General features: G+C 41.1%; 1 protein-coding gene across 1 annotated transcript in view; it reads left to right on the forward strand.

Annotated features, from left to right (window-relative positions):
* The window catches only part of gbe1b (glucan (1,4-alpha-), branching enzyme 1b), an 83,793-nt gene extending 65,335 nt beyond the window's left edge, over nt 1-18,458 (forward strand). Inside the window, exons 15-16 of the mRNA XM_040130021.1 lie at nt 5,245-5,362; nt 15,230-18,458. Coding sequence (XP_039985955.1) covers nt 5,245-5,362; nt 15,230-15,292 — 181 coding nt within the window. The 3' untranslated portion in view covers nt 15,293-18,458. The remainder of the gene's footprint in view (nt 1-5,244; nt 5,363-15,229) is intronic.
* The last annotated feature ends 1,223 nt before the right edge of the window (nt 18,459-19,681 follow it).

The following is a 19,681-nucleotide window of genomic DNA, read 5'->3' on the forward strand; positions in this document are numbered from 1 at the left end:
AATGGATCCAATAGGTGTGTTATTTCCCCTGGCAAAATAGCAAGGACCGTATTATACCAGAGGGTGTCCCTCTCAAGAAAAAAAAAAAACAAAACAGCCCTAAGTTACCTTCAGTTGTGTGTACCTGTGTCACTTATTGGATGACTGCATGTCGGTCCACATGAATTTTCAGGTCGATTCTCTTTCCCTCATAGCTACTTTATAACTAAACTAAGAAATTAAGCAGAACGTTGCCCAGTGGCAGCACTGTTTGAAAATGTTCCACTAGTCCTGCATAACTTCTCAATCGGTTGCTTAATTATACATAGAAACTCTAAGTAAAAACAGCGGTCAGTGTATTGCTGGAAAAAAATCCACAGTTGATGCTGTGAAGATAGTGTTACAGCTAAATAACTGATGTGGTTGTAGTGTCTGGGGTGTAATGTAAAACTGAAAGTCTGGCGTCTTAACTTGACAATAAATAATTAACTAGATAGATGTCATCCCTCAGTACCAGTCCTCAGCTGGATGCTCAGTGACTCTTTGGCCTCGTCATATTTTTAGAGAAGCTTTTTCATTGCTTCTCGTTGTCCTTTTTTGAATGTGTTTTTATTTCTCTCCGTGAGGAGCTGTAGAGAAAGTGAAGCGAAGCACCTCGCCGAAAATGTTGGCCATTAAAATGCAGTCAACGTCAGCTTTTCGACAGGCACTCAAACCATCACTGTTTTTTATTATTCTCTCTCTGACTCGTGGTGGACACACTCTTCAGGCAGTGGGCTTTATCTGGCTGGTTAGAGTATTTGAAATCCCAGTTTGATCCTGTCATGAAAGCTGAACGTGTCAGGGCAGATCGGTCTTTGATTCACACCGTGCCAATAGGCAGTTGAGATTGCGTCGGGTCATCATTCTCCTTTTCTGTCTGAGCAGTTCCTCGAATGCCGTTTGGAATAATTAAACTACAGGTGCAGTGACACCAAGTAACTAGAATTTAGAATAAAATACACAGTCCTGTGCATAGGTGACATTAATTTACCCTGATATTATCTAGAATGAATCATATGAGGTTTCTGAAAAAGGAAAGTATGCATCTACTTCCTGGAAGATACAGTACATCAAGATGGATTGCATAAACAAGGTTGCATTACTTTTCTCTGCGTGGGATCCCATTAGGTCGTAACTCTGCCAGATATCATCCACTGACATCCTCATCAATCCAGAGGCTCAGTCTGCGATTCCAAATTTTGTCATGTTCATGATGTAGACAAATAGCCGAGCTGCTTTACTTCAGGCATTAAAGGAAAATTACATTTTAGTACAACTTGGGTCTTATATTTGCACCTTCTGTAGTTTCATTTCCCCTCGATTATGGTGGCATTACCGCGAATAAAGTAATTCCTGAGATCTGGGAATATGCTGACGTTACCAAAGGAGTCCGATGAGGCTAGAAACAGGAGCGGTCAGATGATTATACAGGTCGAAAACAAGCCAACAATTTAGCCACATTATCTACCCTTTATATGTAGATAAATTAATAATAACAGCTCTTTAACATTTGAAAGTATGCTGCCAATTTTTTTTAATTTTATCTCCAATTACAATAAAACACACTACCATGACATTACCGTAAATCGTGCAGTTACCTGATGGCCAAACGGTAATTTGCAGCTCAACACTTTCAGGCCTTTTTTTTTCAAAGACCGGTAGAGACATTTAAAGTAAGACAACAAATCATGCTCAAATCATGCAAATCTGCTTAAACTGCAATAACCGAGTAAATAAGTAAACAAGTATTCTCAGTATTCTCATTTTGGTTCAGCAGTTAAGACACGGAAAGAGCACGGAACTTTACCAGTTTGCTGTTGATAATCCCTCGATGCACAGGGAAACACAAAGCTAAAGTTCGCACAAAGCTACGGCAAGTACAGCAGCTCAAAGTTGATCCGAGGACTCAGTCAGGAAACTGTGATTGATGTTTCTAATGCACAGATTAAGTAATAATTTGACCGTTTTCCTTTGGTATCACTTTTGAATAAGGTTGGCCAACCTAGGGTTTGTTTAAAATGTGTCTGAACATTTGACGGCTCGTGTTTCTTGCTCCATCTGAAGGAGGAGGGCTAAAACTGAAAATAACACCTTTTATTGACAGTGAATACAACAATTACAAAGCAGTTGAGGCCTCTGGGTCAATAAATTCTTTGTAGAAATGTATAGTACAGCTGTGGAGTTTAATTTCATGTGTAGTGATAATATCAAAATAAAAGGATGATCATCACTTTGTATATAAAGTATGAGAAAGCCTGCCTAGATCTCGCCAGACTTGTTACAGTCAAACAAAGCAACAGAGAATAAAAGAAAGTTTTTCTCAAGGCTGTGAAATAGTACAGTAGGTGTGATGCTCTTTATACAAAGAGATGGGCCTCCCTTTATTTTGAAATGAATAGTCTTTAAGGGTCCCACTTTACATCAGTTTATTTGTTTCAGCTGCTGCCGTCTCCTATTCCTCTTTGACAGAAACTGTTTCTATCATTTCCTGCACTCTGATGTAACTTGCAGCGGCTGAGCAGAAAGCAGGGAAAAAGTCGACTCTGAAAAGGCAAGATTTGGTATTTGGAAGGCTTACAAGGCCACGCCACATTCTTCAGATGCGCACACACATCTTAAGTCTTGTTCACCCACGCCGGGGCACTGTTACTTTCATGAAGCCGGGGGGGGAACAGCAAGCTGATGGAGAAACTAAGTGGTGGCTTGGTCTGCAATCACGGTCATGGCCAGATTGTTTTCAGGTCATCGATGGCTTTAATCACGAAGCTTTGGACTGCCTTCTTTTCCCTCTGCTCATTGGTCAAAATTGATTGTGTTCTTAAGTCCTCCTCGTTATTCACAAAGGCTGTATTGTTAACAATACTTTACAGCTGAACTGCAAGCTGTAGGTTTCAGCCTTCTGTAGCCACAAACAGAGATGTAATCATTCAAAGCTTCCAACTGCCAATTTGTGCTGGTTCTCGCTTCCTTGCAGAGAAGTTTGCCAGGAATTACTGTAACTATGCCTCATTTTCATTGCACTCTGCGCCACAGACGTGCAGGCGTACAGCACAAATGCAATCCGAAGGAGTGGAAATGCACAACAAGCAGTGGGACAGAGCACTGTAGTGTAAATCAGGAAGCCTAAACCGGGTCTGAAACATGTCACTGGAAAATATTTACAGTTCACAAACATATTCCATGAACCATTATAGTTAATGTAAAGGTTTGTTTTGTTTGTATTAGGAGGATTAACTTTTGAAATCACCCACATCCTCGGTGTCCCAAAGGCATTGTGGCCCTTGAGAGAATACGTGCATATTCTCCTGATTGTTACTGTAAAACCTCCGTAGAAAAACGCGTTCGTTCAGTTAATAAACTAGCATAGCAGCGAGTAGAGCAGAGGAGGTGTGAAGGATGGGGATCTTTCTCCTCAGCAGAAACAATGCACAGAGCAGCACTTCTTTTTAATCATCACTATCAAAGCAGACAAGCAGGCAGCAAAAGCGGAATTTTCCCGGCTCTGGGGCAGAATGAGGCGGTGTTTGAGGATCAGACTCACACCCCAGAATATCGCCTATGGGGAGATAAGGTGATTATTCAGCCAGCCAATTAGGGGCTTGTTTGCATGTCTGCTCCTCTCTCCTGGTGTTTGTTACAGTACCACTCCTCGCAGCTCCCGTCCCTGAGAGACAGCAGTTAATAATGCACTGCAGAGATGTTTATGGGTATTTACATTATACATGGACATCAGAGTACACGTTTAAACATTTCTGACTGGCATGAGGAAGGCTGAACTTTGCCTGGAGAGAAGTTTTCAGATAAAATATATATGTATGTACATACTTGTCAAAGTGTGCACCTTCATTCATTTTAAATCCGGCTTTTAAAACCTCTTCAATATTTCCCATGACATTAATGACAGCATTGTTACTGATTCCGACCACCATCCATTTTTGTTTTTTGTCAAGCAACAAGACGGGGACCGTAGTAATGTCAAGCAAGTTTTCTAAAAGTCTCCCCAGAAAACTGCTTCTTCAGACATGACTTCGGGAGCTCTTTACTAACAATTTAGATATCACATTAGACGGTATTCTCCATTTCCCAACGCTGAGTGGCATAATTCATCATGTAATCGATTTGATCTTGCACTTTTTTTTAAAATAAAAGGCAAATATATGCTGAAGCCCTCACTGGAGAATGTGGCATGATTTACTTATAATGCAGTATTTAATGCATTGACTTTCCATGTCGGTTCGTCTTCAAGAACACACGCATTTCGTGAAACTTGCTGGTAACCTTCTTACGGCAGCTGCCATCGGTCAGCTCTCAAGTGTCCTCGTTCGGCCTCTCCCCTTACTCCTCACCCCCCGTCCACCAACACACATACGTGCAGTAAATGCATCTTTTCTGTGCATGATCAAAGGCAGTTGCATTTTTTTTTTCTTGACTATTGAACTGTCTCGGTGCAGCAAAGAACCATCCCCCACCCCTCCCTGACATGTCTTATTCTTTTACAACTTTGAATCATAGTGGAGATTTTTTGAAAATGGTCAACTGGGGAAGACTCATAAATGTCAAAGTAGAAAGTAATCATGTGCATCAACAATATACAGTATAAAACAGTATTTGTATAGGACGGATTTAGGTGTCCAGATGTGCAACGTCGATACAGTTTTGTTAGGTCAGTATCAGACCTAGACACGGATGCACATTAACTTGAAGGGAACGAATACCTCGGCAGTCATTTATATTATGGTTCTTACTTAATTTGTAGTGATTTGCTCTCACTGTGACATAAATTAATCTTTTTCTCTTGATCGGTGTCAGAAAAAGCTTAATTATTCCACCGTGAGAAGTGTATACTTTCTTGTGAGTGCATCTGTTGTCACTCATTTGGATCACTTTTTTGATCACATTCATTAGATATGCGCTGAATTAGATAAATTAGACAGGCAGGCTAGATGGTTGAGCCGCGGCTGAATCGCTTTTGTGTTTATGTTAATTTCAGGCAGCATTCTCTTTGTCTGTGAGAGCTCTGCACTGCTGCTTCGCAGTGCTGCGAGGGGGAGATGAATGCTGATGGATGTGAGGATTTCAATGGGTATAAACTAGCTGAGCACCGCTAAACCAAGTCTGCACACCGAAAGCGCTGGTGATAAAAACCTCTCTTGTGCCTCTTGTGTCTTAGATCTTAAATCGAGTTTCCCACTGCTCTTGCACCTTAACCTCCATCTTTGTCAGACACAAAATCAAGTTGGATTCAGACGAGGCTCAGTATGGAGGTCACGGACGGTTGGACCACAACACAGAGTTCTTCTCTGAGCCCCAGCCCTTCAACGGTCGCCCCAACTCCATGAAGGTAAATATTTCCAACATCACATTTTTGACTCGGCAAAGGTCGTTTTTTGGTTGAACGTCACCGAGTCCTAAATATTGAGTATACTCCTATTACAAGTCCAGGGCCATTGTAGTCGAGTCCAGTCTCGAGAACGCTTTTCTAATAACCTAGGAAGTATCAGCGTCCCACTCTGCATACTAACTCCAACAAGGTTTGGAGGACGTTGTGCATTCACACTAAAAAAGAGACAAAATTAAGTGTACTCAAAAATGTCAGTATGCATACTAAATGATTTTTGAGAGTGCTGCTGATGGGCGCTATTGTCCCACAAGGCAATGCACATGTGTAATGGAAGAGCCGCTCACAGCTGAAAAACATCAAAAGGAGTTGTGGGTGGTGATGAGACAGCTTCAGAAATATCTCAGAAAATAAAAAAGGAAGGATTCAAACTAAGGACAAACATTTTTCTTTCTCTTTGTTGTTTTCAAATTTTGCTTTGCCAGTAGCATTATGTTTAGTATAATTTCCTGTTATTACAAAATGTATTGTTATTACAACTGCCAACAAAACAGAAAACCATACAGGTATAAACTTGTGGTATTCTTATATTACGCAGATTCGGGGCATAGCTTTCGTCTGACATATCTTTCTCATTTTAGACATTTTGACTTGACAAACACAGGCGTAGCACCACTGGATTCAATATATAGGTGTGGTGGTGTCAGGATAAAGGTTTAGACCTGTCTCAGTGCAGCCTGAAAAGGTGTAATCAGTACTCACATCTTTGTTCCACTGAAATTTCCATTCATGTGATTAATTGGATCTTGGGGATGCATCGTGTTAAATTCGGGGGGGGCGCAGGATACGCGGTCGCCGCGATGAGCCTGCGAAGGCGCTGTTCAAAGCAAGTATACGTATCAGCGACTTAAATGAACAGTGCCATCATTAATTTTATTAGTTAGTTAGTTACACGTGTGTTGTTTTTTTTTTTCAGTCTAAGACAAATCAGAAATTCTGCCATGAGAAGTTTATTCTCCTGCCTGTTGCGGCTCAGGTGTCGGCCGCCGGAATTTCGCCTACTGTTTAAATAAAGAAATCTCCAGCTGGTTCACATTATTTTACTTTCTTTGCAGCCCTGCCCAAAGTTTATAAAATGTAATGTTTCTCAAACTTGTACGCATCCATCGGGTGGATTTGGATGGTCACGTAGTACATTAGTGTAGTTCTTTATGCAGGAACAGAGGGGTACACGCAACCTGCTCACAATTAAAAAATGTCAGCTGTCAGTGTGTTAATGTTTTGTCCTGTTTATGTTCCATGTTTGATTTCACAAATCAGTTTAATTAGCTAGAGCCATTCTAATGAGATTTAAGTGTGTTGTCATGAAAAGGCGCTGCCCGTTCTGGCGAAAAAGCCACCATCTCCCTGCTCTGGGCCGCTCCGCTTAACTGCTTCTTTATAATTTACTATCTTCTTCATTAATATGATTAGCTTTTAATGCAGAATCCAGAAAGTGATCGAATACGGCTGAATTTAAAAAAAAAAAACGCTAGATCTGCCTGTCAAGGTACGGTTTCCATTGTTTGTAGTTTCTCCACAACATTAGGCTTGTTTGTGAATGTCGTCTTTGGCGTCTATGCATTTTACTCTGCTCATGCTGGCAGTTATCGTCATGCGAATCTGATTTCAGATTCTCCAACAAACAATGTGCATTATTCATGGCGTTAGAACTTACCTTTTCATGTGCACAGCTCTTAAGCTCACACAGTGTCACAGAGGGGAGAAAAATATCTGCGAGAATGAACCACTGGGCTTCGATCGCGGAAACTGCTTAAGGCTAATAGCATGAAATAGGTCGGTCCTTGAACGATAGAAGGAAACACTGATATGCATTTTAAGCAGGGTGCTTGAGGATCTCCCACGTTTGCCTCCTCTTTTCTCCTGATGTAATTTTTTTTCTTGATTAAAATGCTGAAAGGCAATAAAATGTTTATGAATAAGGTCAGGGATGAATTAGTGAGGATCAGCGCAGATACCCAAACACGCCAACTGTATCTTTGGCTGATTGCATGCGTTAGATCTTATGTTAATGAATCCAATTACTGTGTGAGGACAGTGATGTCTGTGAAGTGATCTGCACAGTCATCACGTCCTCCTGTGGTTTTTCAATTTTATTCAGTTAAAAGAGGTAAACGTCTCGAGGCAGTACACGTATGTTGTTTCGGTTAGTGCCAGAGTTGACAGAGCTCCCGGTGGGTTTATCTGAGTTTTGTTTAAAGTGGCAATAGACAACTCCCCCCCCCCAGCGACTCCAGGTGGTATTACTGTTGGCGCTGCTGTGGCAGAGCGCGGATCGCTTCGCGTTTTCCTCAGAGCCTGGCAACTACCGGCAACGCAGGACACGAAACGATCAACGCCGCCTTGGAAATAAGAGAGAAGAAAGAAGCATGTTCACTGAGGACGCAAAGTGAAATTGCCCTAATTTTATATGTAGTAGTAACACAGTCTGAATATGGCTTTGCGCAGACCAGTAACTACAGCAGTGTTATGATAAAGGCAGAGTAAAACACCCTGTTGTATTAATAAGTAGAGACGTTTTGTTACTTACTGATCTAGGAGAATTAACGCCAGCTGAATGTCGGTTTGGACCCCTCTCAAGTATCGGAGCTCTCTCCATCACGTGAACGCCTATCTGAGGTTCACTCGTGTTTTACCTCGGCTTCACCCTCCCTCTTCGCCTCCTTTGCCTCCTTTGTCAACGGGGCTCTTTTTCTTTTACCGGGGAGTTCTTCCGCGCTCACTCTGGTTGTTCCACCGTCTGCCATTTCCGCTACCTGGGGAAAGCTACCGATAGCTACCGGGGAAAGCAAAACCACCATCCTCTTCCAGTTTGGGTTGCGCAGTGGCGGACGCGCTTTCTTTGTGCCGTAAATCAAGCTTTCATTTTCCGGGGGGGAGATTTCGTACCTGGTCGCAGATAGAGTTGCATCGTGAAAGCGAGGCTCACAGGGAACCAATCTCAACGACAGTGGTGTCATTATTCTATAGCCATTACGATTCAATCAACATTTACTTCATAATGATAAGTTAAAGCAAAAAACTTGTCTATCGCCACTTTAACCTCGTCATATAAGCTCCTCAGATCAATACTGAAGGTGTTGCAGTTAATTAATAGGGAATATTACTCTATTTAGAGTTGGGCAGAGCACTGTGATGCATCGAAAATGTGTTCGGCAGAACTGACACTGCTTTTAATAGCACCAATTCAGCATTATTTAAGATTCTGTCAACGCTGGTTAAAAAGCCTCTTCCTCTTTCATGCAGACCGTGATCCTCCATTGTATTACCTCAGGTTTCATCAGGTAAGGTCTCAAATTCCGCGCGCTTCACCCGCGTCCCCCTCGGCCAAAATGCGAAGTTTAGTTAACAAGTCATCTGCTAATGTTGACAGCATTTTGGATTAATGGGGAATGAAAGGAAGTGAGAGGAATGGAACCGACAGGGGGCGGAGGGTGGAGGCAAGGTGGGGACCTTCTGCACATACTGTTCCTCCTCTCAGCCCTCTCGTGGAAATTGCACAGCGAGGCCGTAGTCTTGCATAAAGATGCTTTTTCTCCCGCTCCCCCTCCTCACACCTACCTGGTTATGACAAGAATAATCAGACAAGAGCGTCTGCGGGGGCTGCAAAAGGTGCCCACACCATCCATGTTTAATTTAACAACTGTTGCTTTCAAAGTCTGCACAAACTTCTTTTCTCCTGTCTTTTTAATGGGTCCGTCAGTTCTCCAGCTTCCTTGTTACTGAACGATAATAAACTCTCACATCCTCCAACAATGCATCACTCCTCAGACTGAGAATTGAATGAAACCAGCAGAGTCGAGAGCATCCCGGTGGCGAATACCATGTAACCGTAACGCTTTGTGTTTATAAAGCAACAACTCAAAAGCAACTACTTCTGTTCTCCTGTGTAATCTGTGTAAAGGGGAATAGAAGTAGTTGCTGTTGTCATGTAGTAGTTGTAGTTGTCATGCTTTTTCAGTTTCAAACATATGATTTCATTTGCAAGAGAAGGACTTTTCTTGCAAGTTGTAAGTAATGGCTCTACTATGGGTTGATAAAACATTTATGGATCAGTTATAAGCCATTAATAAGGTTAAGATTAAAAACCCTTTGTGCTGTTTGCTATTTCTCCGCACTAATGAAGGTTAATAGAACAAACTTTTTAATAAGTCATAAATTCTGCAGTTACAAATGCTAATAGAAAAGGTTCGTGAGTTTCTCACTTTCTAATAAGCCGACAAGTCCACATTCATAAATGTTAATACGTTCTCAAATGTATTTTAGTCTGGCCGCTCTGCTCGGTCCAGTGGTGTGGTCTTATGTATTAAAGAACTAAAAACACACAGCAGGAGTCTAATGCTGGAGTAGGACAGACACCAGCCACAACCCGGCGATCCGAAAGATGTCCGTATTACTTCATTTGAGCTAATGAAATCGTTTATTAACAGTTAATAAAGCCGCGAGTTAGAAGCCCTTAATAAAAGTTGCCTTCATAGGAAGTTGAACCAAAAATTCTATCACAGTAAATAGTAAAGTAAAGCATACGAAATACATTTAACATTTTCTGGCTGTTAAGGAAGTATTAATATCTAAAAGAACAACAACATTCTGCTTTATTCTTTCTAATTAGTAACATCCATGTCAGTGACTAGTTCTAATTAGAAATGTAATATCAATATTGGGTTTGATTTGTAGCCACTAAATACATACTGTATTAGTGTGCATTAAATAGCACATATTTATTATTGAATGTAGAAACAGTTCCTACTTTTTAAAGGGTATTTAAGTGTTTGATTTAACAGGTTTAATGGTAACAGCAGTGATTTTTGTTTTTCGTTTTTTTTTTTAATTGGCTTTTCTTAGCATTAACAAAAGGCTCCGCACTCGGGCCCATTTCATTTTACCCCTGGTAATATGAAGAGAATGAATGAACAGCGTGCCGTGGTGCTGAATCAAAAAGATTAAAAATGCACTCTTCTCATCATGCAAATAAAAAAATGTTGCAGCTAAGCCTTCATCAGAGTGAACTGACAGCTTAGTACTCAGCAGGGCATTTCATGAGAATCTCTCTCATCAAGAACTAGGACTACTGTTATCGGACAATTACAATTTATTCATTTAGCAACATAAAAACGTAAGTAGTTGGGGACTAAAATTCCCTAAGTGAGAAAAGGGATTTTAGCCCCCCCAGGTATTTGTCACATTTACAGTTTTGTTTGAGTATTATAATGTCAGACATAACACTAAGAAACGCTGATGAATAATTAGCTGCTTCAAAACCTTTTGATAAACTTTGGATGCATCAAAGGGGTTGTCTCCTTTTGACAGTTTCACAAAAAGAAATTAAGCTGAGTTGAGGAAGAAAAAGAAAGTGAGGGAAATGTAGCGGGCTTGTGGCAAATGATCAAAAGATGTACATTTCCATCAGAGAGATCTAAGGCCTGGTGCTGAAGTGTGAACTAACAGGGTAAAACTGTGACAGGACGTTGAGGACCTGCTTCACACTTAACATACACATACAAACATACAGTGCTATGAAATCCTCATACATATACTGTATAGAAAGGCACTGACCTCAGTCAGATCACGTCACCCTGGCGTCATTTAAAGTTCTCCTTTTAGATTGGTTGTGGCGTAAAGCTTCCCGTCAACTGAAGACCGGAAAGCTGTTAGCTCAAAAAAAAATGTATGATTTGTTATCGTGATCTTATCTTGACCAAGTGTTTCCATTTTACGGGAGCTTCATTAGGTTTTTTTGGTCATCGGCACCATAGCCCACGTAAGCTCTGAGATTTTAGCTGATCAAGGGTGAATTCAGTGCTTAAAGGAAATTTACAGTCTGGTGGTTGAAGTGTTGGTAATTATTCCTCTTAATAATGATAACATAATACTCAGCGATGATGTTTTTGAGTCAAATGTTTAGATAACCACGGGGGAATGGTGGCCCCTGCAAAAATAAGGCCCAGCTCGTAAACGGAAACAGATATTATCCTTTCATTGAGTACTGACTCAGCTAACCATCCAAGTCAGGTTTGCGTTCTTACCCGGCCAGATCCTCGGTCTTTTGCCCAAAGTACAAACTGCATGTGCAGAGTCACTTACAGGGAGCTGATCCTCGTTAAGTGAGTAATGGAGAGAAACAGAGACATGTCTTGAGTGTTAAAGTGCACCGGCAGTGCTTCCCGCCAGCAGCCGGGGTCAGGAGACAGAAAACCTAGTGGATGATATATTCCGGTGAAAGCACCTCATGAATCCTTTATCAGTGTGTTTGAGCATTGATCAGATTGAGTATTGGCCTGAAGGCTGGACTCCGCTCTTGGAGGGAGTAGAAGATCCGAATTCTCACATGTGAATGTGATTCGAGGCGATGCGAGAACATCCGTTATACAAAAGAAGTCAAAAATAGGACAAACACCCTTGACTAACTTTATGCTAATACAGTACATCTACTTCACAAACAAATTGCCCTGCTTTCTCCTTATCTTTTTCTTTTTTTTTTTTTTTTTTTCTCGATATTGACACTTGGAACAAACTGTCAGATTTGCAGAGGTTCTGTTGTACATTATCTGCTGTTGGATTTGACTGCTGGTAATAGCTGCTGTTGCTTAGATATAAAATGTGGCTTATGAGTGTTCGCTGGCGAAGGGGTAAACACCTACTTCCAATGACTCATCAGAAAGCAGCAAAGCCTTGGTGGACATATTCAGGGAGATCCAGTCGGCTGCAGGAAGACCAGGGTTGCCTTTTTGCACGTCGCCTTCACAAAACGCTGGCGGCAGAACTTGTGCTATACTGATGAGAACTGTGCCTGACATAATGCCTGAGAAATTTGTATTAATATCGGGTGCCTGGATGTGTGATCTAAATTAGAATAACATAGGTTAACCAGGAACGTGAAGTAATTAGCACTGGGAGATCAGCAGGGTGATCAGAGATGGGTGCTGACAGCAGAGAAATGTTTTCATTCACGTAACAGAGTTGTCTACTTGAATGGCCGGTGCTAATCATCCAACAGCGGCTTCTAACTACTAAATGCTATTCACTGGCCTGTGGCTACGGCAAGCTGAAAATGTACCACCCACCTTTACTTAAAAGACCATTCTACCTCCTCAAGTGTGTTCAGGCAGATAAACAAAGCGAATCTCGTACGTCCTCCTTGTGTACGTCACATTAAATTTTGCAGCTGGACCCGTTTTGTGCGCTCCATGTTTCTTTGCCCCAAACCGCCAGCACAACGGTTATACAGTCAGTGCAGCTACAGATAGCTGTAAGCTATCGAGCAACGAACACACCGACTGTGTGCATGCAGGGGGGCCTGTGCGTGTTGGAGAGCATCGTGTGACCGTAACGCTCTGCGTAAACAAATCTGATCTCGGACTGTTGAAACATTTTTCGACTCGCGTGCATGTGTATCTTGAATGCGCGCCTGATTGTGCCTCTCCATTGCCTGTAAGTTTTGGCTCGCGTTCTGCCTGAAAACAACATTAAAAATGAAGCTGAATTCATAAGCAATAAAACGCACTCTGGCTCAATTCACACTCCCGGGCTTTGCTTCCTGTATCCTCACTCGGCTGTCACTTGGACCATTAGCTCGTGGTGTCTAACTTTTCAAGGTTTGGGTAGATATTGCTGTATAATTGTTGTTTCGCTCGCTTTATAGCTCTTCTCTACTTCTGCTGCTGTTACAGTATGTTCTAACATTCACCTTTATCTCGTGTCAACTGTCAACGGTGGCAGCTGTTCGGCAAAAGTCACACAGGCTTGATTAAACTGCGTTACCCACAAAATGGTGAGGTGGCGTTGGCAAAAGTTGCGGCAAACGCGATGTTCACCGGAACAGTGATTAAAAATACATTCACGTTTCTACGACAAAGCAGGAAAGGTTACAAATTAGGTAGCTGTAATTTAAAGTCATGGGATTTGCAGTAAATTGGCTAAAACAAGCGAAATTGCTGGTAAAGTCCTTTAACCCTTATAGCGACGATACACATGGCAGCTGTGCCTACGCAAATTTTAACCATCTAGTTTCTTGTGGGGTTTGATCAGATCACCCCAAACAGCAGCTTCACTCCTCAGCTCTGGTGCCGATTTGTTCTAGTTTGGCTTAGATAACCCCCTGCTCCCGTGTTTGATGACAGTGTCTCTGACCAAAATGTAACAAATTGAGAAATATTTGATCCCTTTTTTTTTTTTATTTCATCCAGTCTGAATAATAAGTGTTAGTGGGTGGCAGGTCATTTACAGTTTGTAGGGTATGTGTGTATCTAATTTATAACACCTTCCTGTTGTGAGGAGTAATATGTTAATTAGAATGTCTTCCAGTATTTGCTGTGCAAACACACGCCACTATCTGCTGCTCTTTGTCCACAGATTAATTTAGAGTTTGTCACTATTGCTATCTGTTTGGTGAAAATAAAAGCGGCTGACATATTCCAGGTTAGGCGCAGTGGTAGCTTTTGTCTAAATAGGTGCAATGATTCATTCTACCTTTCCTTCTCTCTGCGGCGCTTCTGCATGGAAGCTTCTCCCACTGTGACTGTTTAATTAGTCACCAATGTCTGTGTCAGTGTTTCAGCACCGGGCTGCTCGACTCCCTCGGTGACAAACTGTTGCCAAAGAAACACATCCACTGCGGGCTCAGATCCACTGATGCTGAGGGGCGGCTTGAAGAGTTCTGGGGGTGATTGAATTGTTTACAGCTCCGCTCTCTTTTTCACTTTTCTGTTGGGAAATATAGCATCATTTACAATATGTCTGCTTGGCTTTTCCTTTGGCGTAAATCTGAAATGACTAATGGTACACAGTGGCTCCTTGCCTCCAAATGACACTATGAATATCAAAAGGATTGATCAAAGACTATATTAGCTACACTGCTCCAAACTAACAACCTCACTAAGATTTCTTTGTACCGTATATATAAGGGATCTGACATTTCCAGACTCCGTTCCTTCTCTTTTTTTTGTGGTGTGCTTATTTTTTTTTTTTTTTGCTGACATGGTTTTTCTTCAGTCCACTCAAACTTGGGAGATTCTTTTAGCTCATTTTATGCCCACTGGCAGATTGTATCTTCAAGTAAATCCAGAATTTACAGTTGATGCACAGCCACTATTTAGATATGATGAGACACACAGTTAACGCATTGATTGGAGAGTTCAGAATTGAAAATAAGGATTTACTTACTTTTTTTCTCCCCCCTCTACTTTAGGCAGGATTGCTCATTTAGGGGTAATTCACTCGAGTGCACAGGCTCAGAATGTAATGTAATGTTAATGATATGAATCTGAGCCGGATTAAATCACTGATCAAGAAATTTGAAGCACCAACCACACAAGGACATGTTCTCCATATTTAAAATGAAATTGTACAGCGCCAGCTCACAGGCACAAGTTTAAAATGTTGTGACTTCCCTCTGCAGATCTGCTAACTCCAGTGCCACTCAGATGTCTTAATGTAGCTGCAACTGTGCAACCTTTACGGTCCTCTTCGATCAAGGCTGTGGCATTTGTGCACCGTCTCCTCTGCAGAGTTTTCTTTCTGCTCAGATCTGAATATCCCTCTAAATACAACTCCCATCCCTTCACTCTTTTTCTCTTTCTCCTCCTCTTTGTTTGGCCATCACGTCGACCTTGATTGTGAGGAGCTGTCACGCCTTATAATCAAGGCACCAACAAGTGCCTCCATGCCTCACTTATAAAAAAAGGATAAACTTGAAGATTCTGTAGTCTCAAAAATCGGTGATCGCGTTAACATCATTAATCTCCAATTGTCATCTCACTTTTCTCCCTGATTTCTTGCCTCTCTTTGTCTCCTTTTCTCTTTCTCTCTCAGGTCTACATCCCCTGCAGAACAGCTATTGTCCTGGCCAACGAGGAGATAGATTACTGTTATTAGAGGATGATTGTCTCCACAGAGACGAGGATCGAGAATGGATTCCAACCCCAACTGAGTGTTAACAATCACCTTCATCTTAAAGTGTCAACCTTGCATGCTACCCAAACCCACTTTTTGTGTTAGTCTTCGTCTAAATGGGGGTAAAAAAAAAGCATTGTGAGCTTGTGTGCTTTCAAACGCCATCTGCAACCTTAGATGCTGTGTAACCCCATTTACAACAGATTGGTCCATTTGGGAATCTTCCAACATAACCAGCAGCTAAATGCTAAAACTCAATACCCTGCCGAGTCCATCCACCACTAGCCAGCAGGCATTTATAGGCTCTGTTGAATTTGGCGTGTCATCTGAAACACATGACCGGCAACAGCGGAAGAAGGAGGCAGTGCAGCAAGCATTCGTGTATTCAAATATGATAAAAGCTCAGACAAAAAAAGAATATGGTTATGTTGATACATATATTGATACATTTTACTTGGTTTAATTATTTTTGTACTTAACTACAGAAAATATTATGGTGTCAAAGGCACAAAGAGATTTAGAGTGTTACAAGTATTTGAAAATCAAAACGTCCAGGTATTTAATCAATGAGGATCCGTCTTTGTTAATTTGCATTGTGGGAAAATGTTCGTATAAGAATATTGTAATTTGCACAAAGTAATGAGCTGCTTTTTAATGGCTATCTAAAACAATTGTGTGGTAATGTTTGAATTTATGCAGCTACTGGGAGCATTTATCTGGTTATTTATGGCCCAGTTATTAACCCAGTAATTTGCAGCTATGCAGAGTGATAAAATCCCCCAATTTGGATTGTTCACAGTGCGTTGCATAATATACAAGTAACATTTTTAGCCGAATTACAGTTTTAGCACTTTGCATAAAGCATTACATGGTCTTCTCATACAGTAGATCACATTAAATCATCTATGTTGTGAACTTCACCAAACTGATAAAAAGCCACTAAAATAAATCGATACTGATGATCAACACGTCATTTTGTGTGGGAGAAGGGAGTTTTACACTAATGACTCCACACACCTGACTACTTTAAGATGCTATGATTTATGTACACCATGTTCATTAGATAATTTAGCATTCCACTGGGATTATTCCAGAAAAACACACATACAGCCTAAATTCACACGGAAAATGATATGTGCCTCTTTCAATTAGCTCTGACTTTCGCGACTTCTCTCTCTCAACACACTCGATGATTGAGCGAGACCTACTATGATTAACTAGTCAAGTCACATTTATGTTAAATTTAAATGCGCTTTACAAAGCGCATTTACAAAACAACTGGTTTGCCAAAGTGCTGTACAATCAAAATAACAAAAACCGTAAAACACTAGTGAGGGGTGGCCAGTACGGGGGTAATGTACATGTTAAAAGAGAAGCCGCAGCATTCTGGACAAACTGCAGGCGTGAGAGGGAGGCCTGGCTAATACCAACATAAAGGGTAGTACAGTAGTCAAGTCGGGGCGAGATAAAAGCATGTATAACCCTTTCAAAATCATTAAACAATAAAGAGGATTTGATCTTGGAGAAGAGGCTCAAATGGAAAAAGCTAGATTTGATCACTGAATTTATCTGTTTGTCCAATTTAAAACAGATTCTTTGCATTGGGTTTTACATTTGGTTCCAGGAAACACAGGTCCATATGAGGGGCATCACAGGCACCACTGGGTCCAACTATCAGGACTTTAGCTTTACTTTCATTTTGGTTTAAAAATGTAAGGCCATCCAAGCTTTAATGTCCTTGAGACAGTCCAACAATAGTTTTAAAGAGTTTTGCATATTTCTGTTTCAAAGGCAGGTAAATATGAGTGTCACCTGCATAACAGTGGAACGAGATGCCATATTTTCTAAGGATGGACCCTAAGGTGAGCGAGTGAAGGGAAAACAGGATTGGCCCAAGAATATAACCCTGAGGGATCCCACAAGGGAAAGGCACTGAGGAGGATACAGAGTCTGCAAGGCTGACAGAAAAACTTCTGTCGGTCAAGTAAGACCTGAACCACTCCCAACAAAAATACGTACGAAGTGAGGAATATCACTGATGATAGGTGACTGTTTTGTGACTGCTGAACTTGCTCACTCAGGAAAAATGTAATTAAAATTGTTTTTCATTTAACAGGTTTCATCTTTTGAGGTTATGTTTTTCAAATAGCTCTGATAACTGATATTTTCCCCACCCTTTGTGTTATCTTGATTTCCATCCTCTGTATAAAAGTCCCTTGTTGCCTTATAAATGGATGTCATTTAGACAATTTTCAGCATTCTCTGCACGTTTTATCAAAGCAATACTGTTACAAATAAAACAAACGCTGATTCTGGGTATGCCAGATAAAAGCTAATGCTTTGATTTACTGCCATGGATACTATAAGTCTGTGATCCACACCTACCGCATTAGTGCAGATTCTGTCATTTAAGCCGTATTGTAGCATATGGCAGGTTTTGATGTGCTTCCCCTGCAGCAAAGGAAAAAACACATTCATATTCAGCACCATCTTCCTCTGTTTAGCCAAAAGTATCGTGAACATGTCACCTCTTTTTGTGCAACACCAAAGCGTTCAAAAATGACTTTCTCCACCTCCCGAATAGCACAGAGAGGATCACTCTGCATAAATTTCAAGCAATGAGGTTGTGAGAAAGAAGTGGAGTGTTTAATCATCCCTCATCTGACCCAATGTCATTGTCATTTTAACACTGCCAAAATGAATTGTCTGCATTTGTCCTCAAAAGTAAAGCCGATGTCTGATACACAGTAACTGTTGCAGCATATTTCTTTCTTTATTACTAATGATAATAAATCAGCGTCTGTCAGCGTGGACGGACTGCATGTGCAGACTGACTACTGATTCTGTCCCGTGGCACGTTTATGGAGATGTAGCGGCTCCAGTTTACAGCAGAGTATATTATGATGGCACTCTATCACCAAGTAATTGATACAAAAAACTGTTGGTTTTGGACTCTGTTCTCTTAGAGTTCATTCTAAATCGTTGTCACCTGTCTGTCAATTTCTCCCCCATATGCACGAGGCGGCTTGAAGCCGAGAAGAAGGGATTTCTCAGTCACCTTAGATATTAAGTTTACATTGTAGCCTCTCGCGCATCTATTTTCTCATTAACTGTCACGAGAGATGAAACGGGCTTTATGTTTGACCAAATATTCTTGTGAGAAATGATGCACAACTGATAATGGATTTGATGCTGAATTCATTAAAGACGGTTAATTATCTTATAAGAAGAAGAATTATCTTGCAATCACATTTTTAAAAATTGTTTCTTGGTACGAGTTTCATTTGGACGTCGTCGTTCTGTAAGTCAGGTCCTAAATATCTATTAATATAATTTTCTTCAGATTTTTTTTTGCCAGCAAACATTTGGTACGAGTCAGTTTTTAAATAAAGTCTTATTTTGAAACAAAACACTTTCCCCTAGCACAGTGTAGAAAATGCTTATGGAACTGTATTTGTCAAGTATGCGTACAGCATAACTGTGACTCCCCACATGTACCTGTGTGTGCAGGTCATATTATGATTTTGACCACATTGTGTGCATTTTAGGTTTTGATACATTGCTAGTTTTTCCTAGGCCACATGAGTGGTGTTGAATAGCAGTACCGAAAGTGTAAGCACAACTTTACTTTTTCCTTTTAGAGCAGCTTAAAAATCCTTAGAAATTCTGTCGCGTACGAGTCTTGCGAACCGTGTGTGTAGTAGGACACTGGACCCAGGCGTCAGTAAGGGAAGCCATGAAATCTCTGGGATGTCAAAGGAAGTTTATCTACCTTGCTCTATGCACTCCAGAACTTTCAGGTTCCATTTGACGACCAGGGCGCTGTGAAATGTTGTTACAGGACTACACAGAGCAATCGCCTGTATGCGATTCCCCACAACATGATGTAAGGGGGATGAAAGACAACTCATCAGACCATAATACTTAAATTTCCATTTCCTAGGCATCCACACTTTGCACTACTTACACCAGATTATGTGTCTTTGTGCGCTGGCATCAATACAAGCAGCTTCTTAATAGCGGCTGCACAGTGAAAAGCAGTTTGGGAAGATCACAATGTGGCTTTTGTTGAGGCTGCCTCACAAAAGTGCTGATTCAATTCTGTGGTAATTTTTGAGGCGGCATTTTCGGGATGTTCAGAAGTGATTTTTATTTTTTTTTTTTTCTTTCTTCTCCCCTCCTCTGGTTCTTCTGCCACAGGTTCACGCGCCGCACATATTCTTTAACTAGCTCCTGGGTGTCTGGGTGGCTCACTTAGTTTGGGTGCATGTTTGGAAGCTGCACGACCTGTCTCATACAACTATTCAGTCTCTTCAGTGTCAATTATCTAATAAAGGCAAATGCCAAAACTAAATAATCCCCCAACCCCCC

Source organism: Xiphias gladius, chromosome 7 (genome assembly GCF_016859285.1).
Source record: "Xiphias gladius isolate SHS-SW01 ecotype Sanya breed wild chromosome 7, ASM1685928v1, whole genome shotgun sequence".
In the NCBI taxonomy this organism is placed as follows: domain Eukaryota; kingdom Metazoa; phylum Chordata; class Actinopteri; order Istiophoriformes; family Xiphiidae; genus Xiphias; species Xiphias gladius.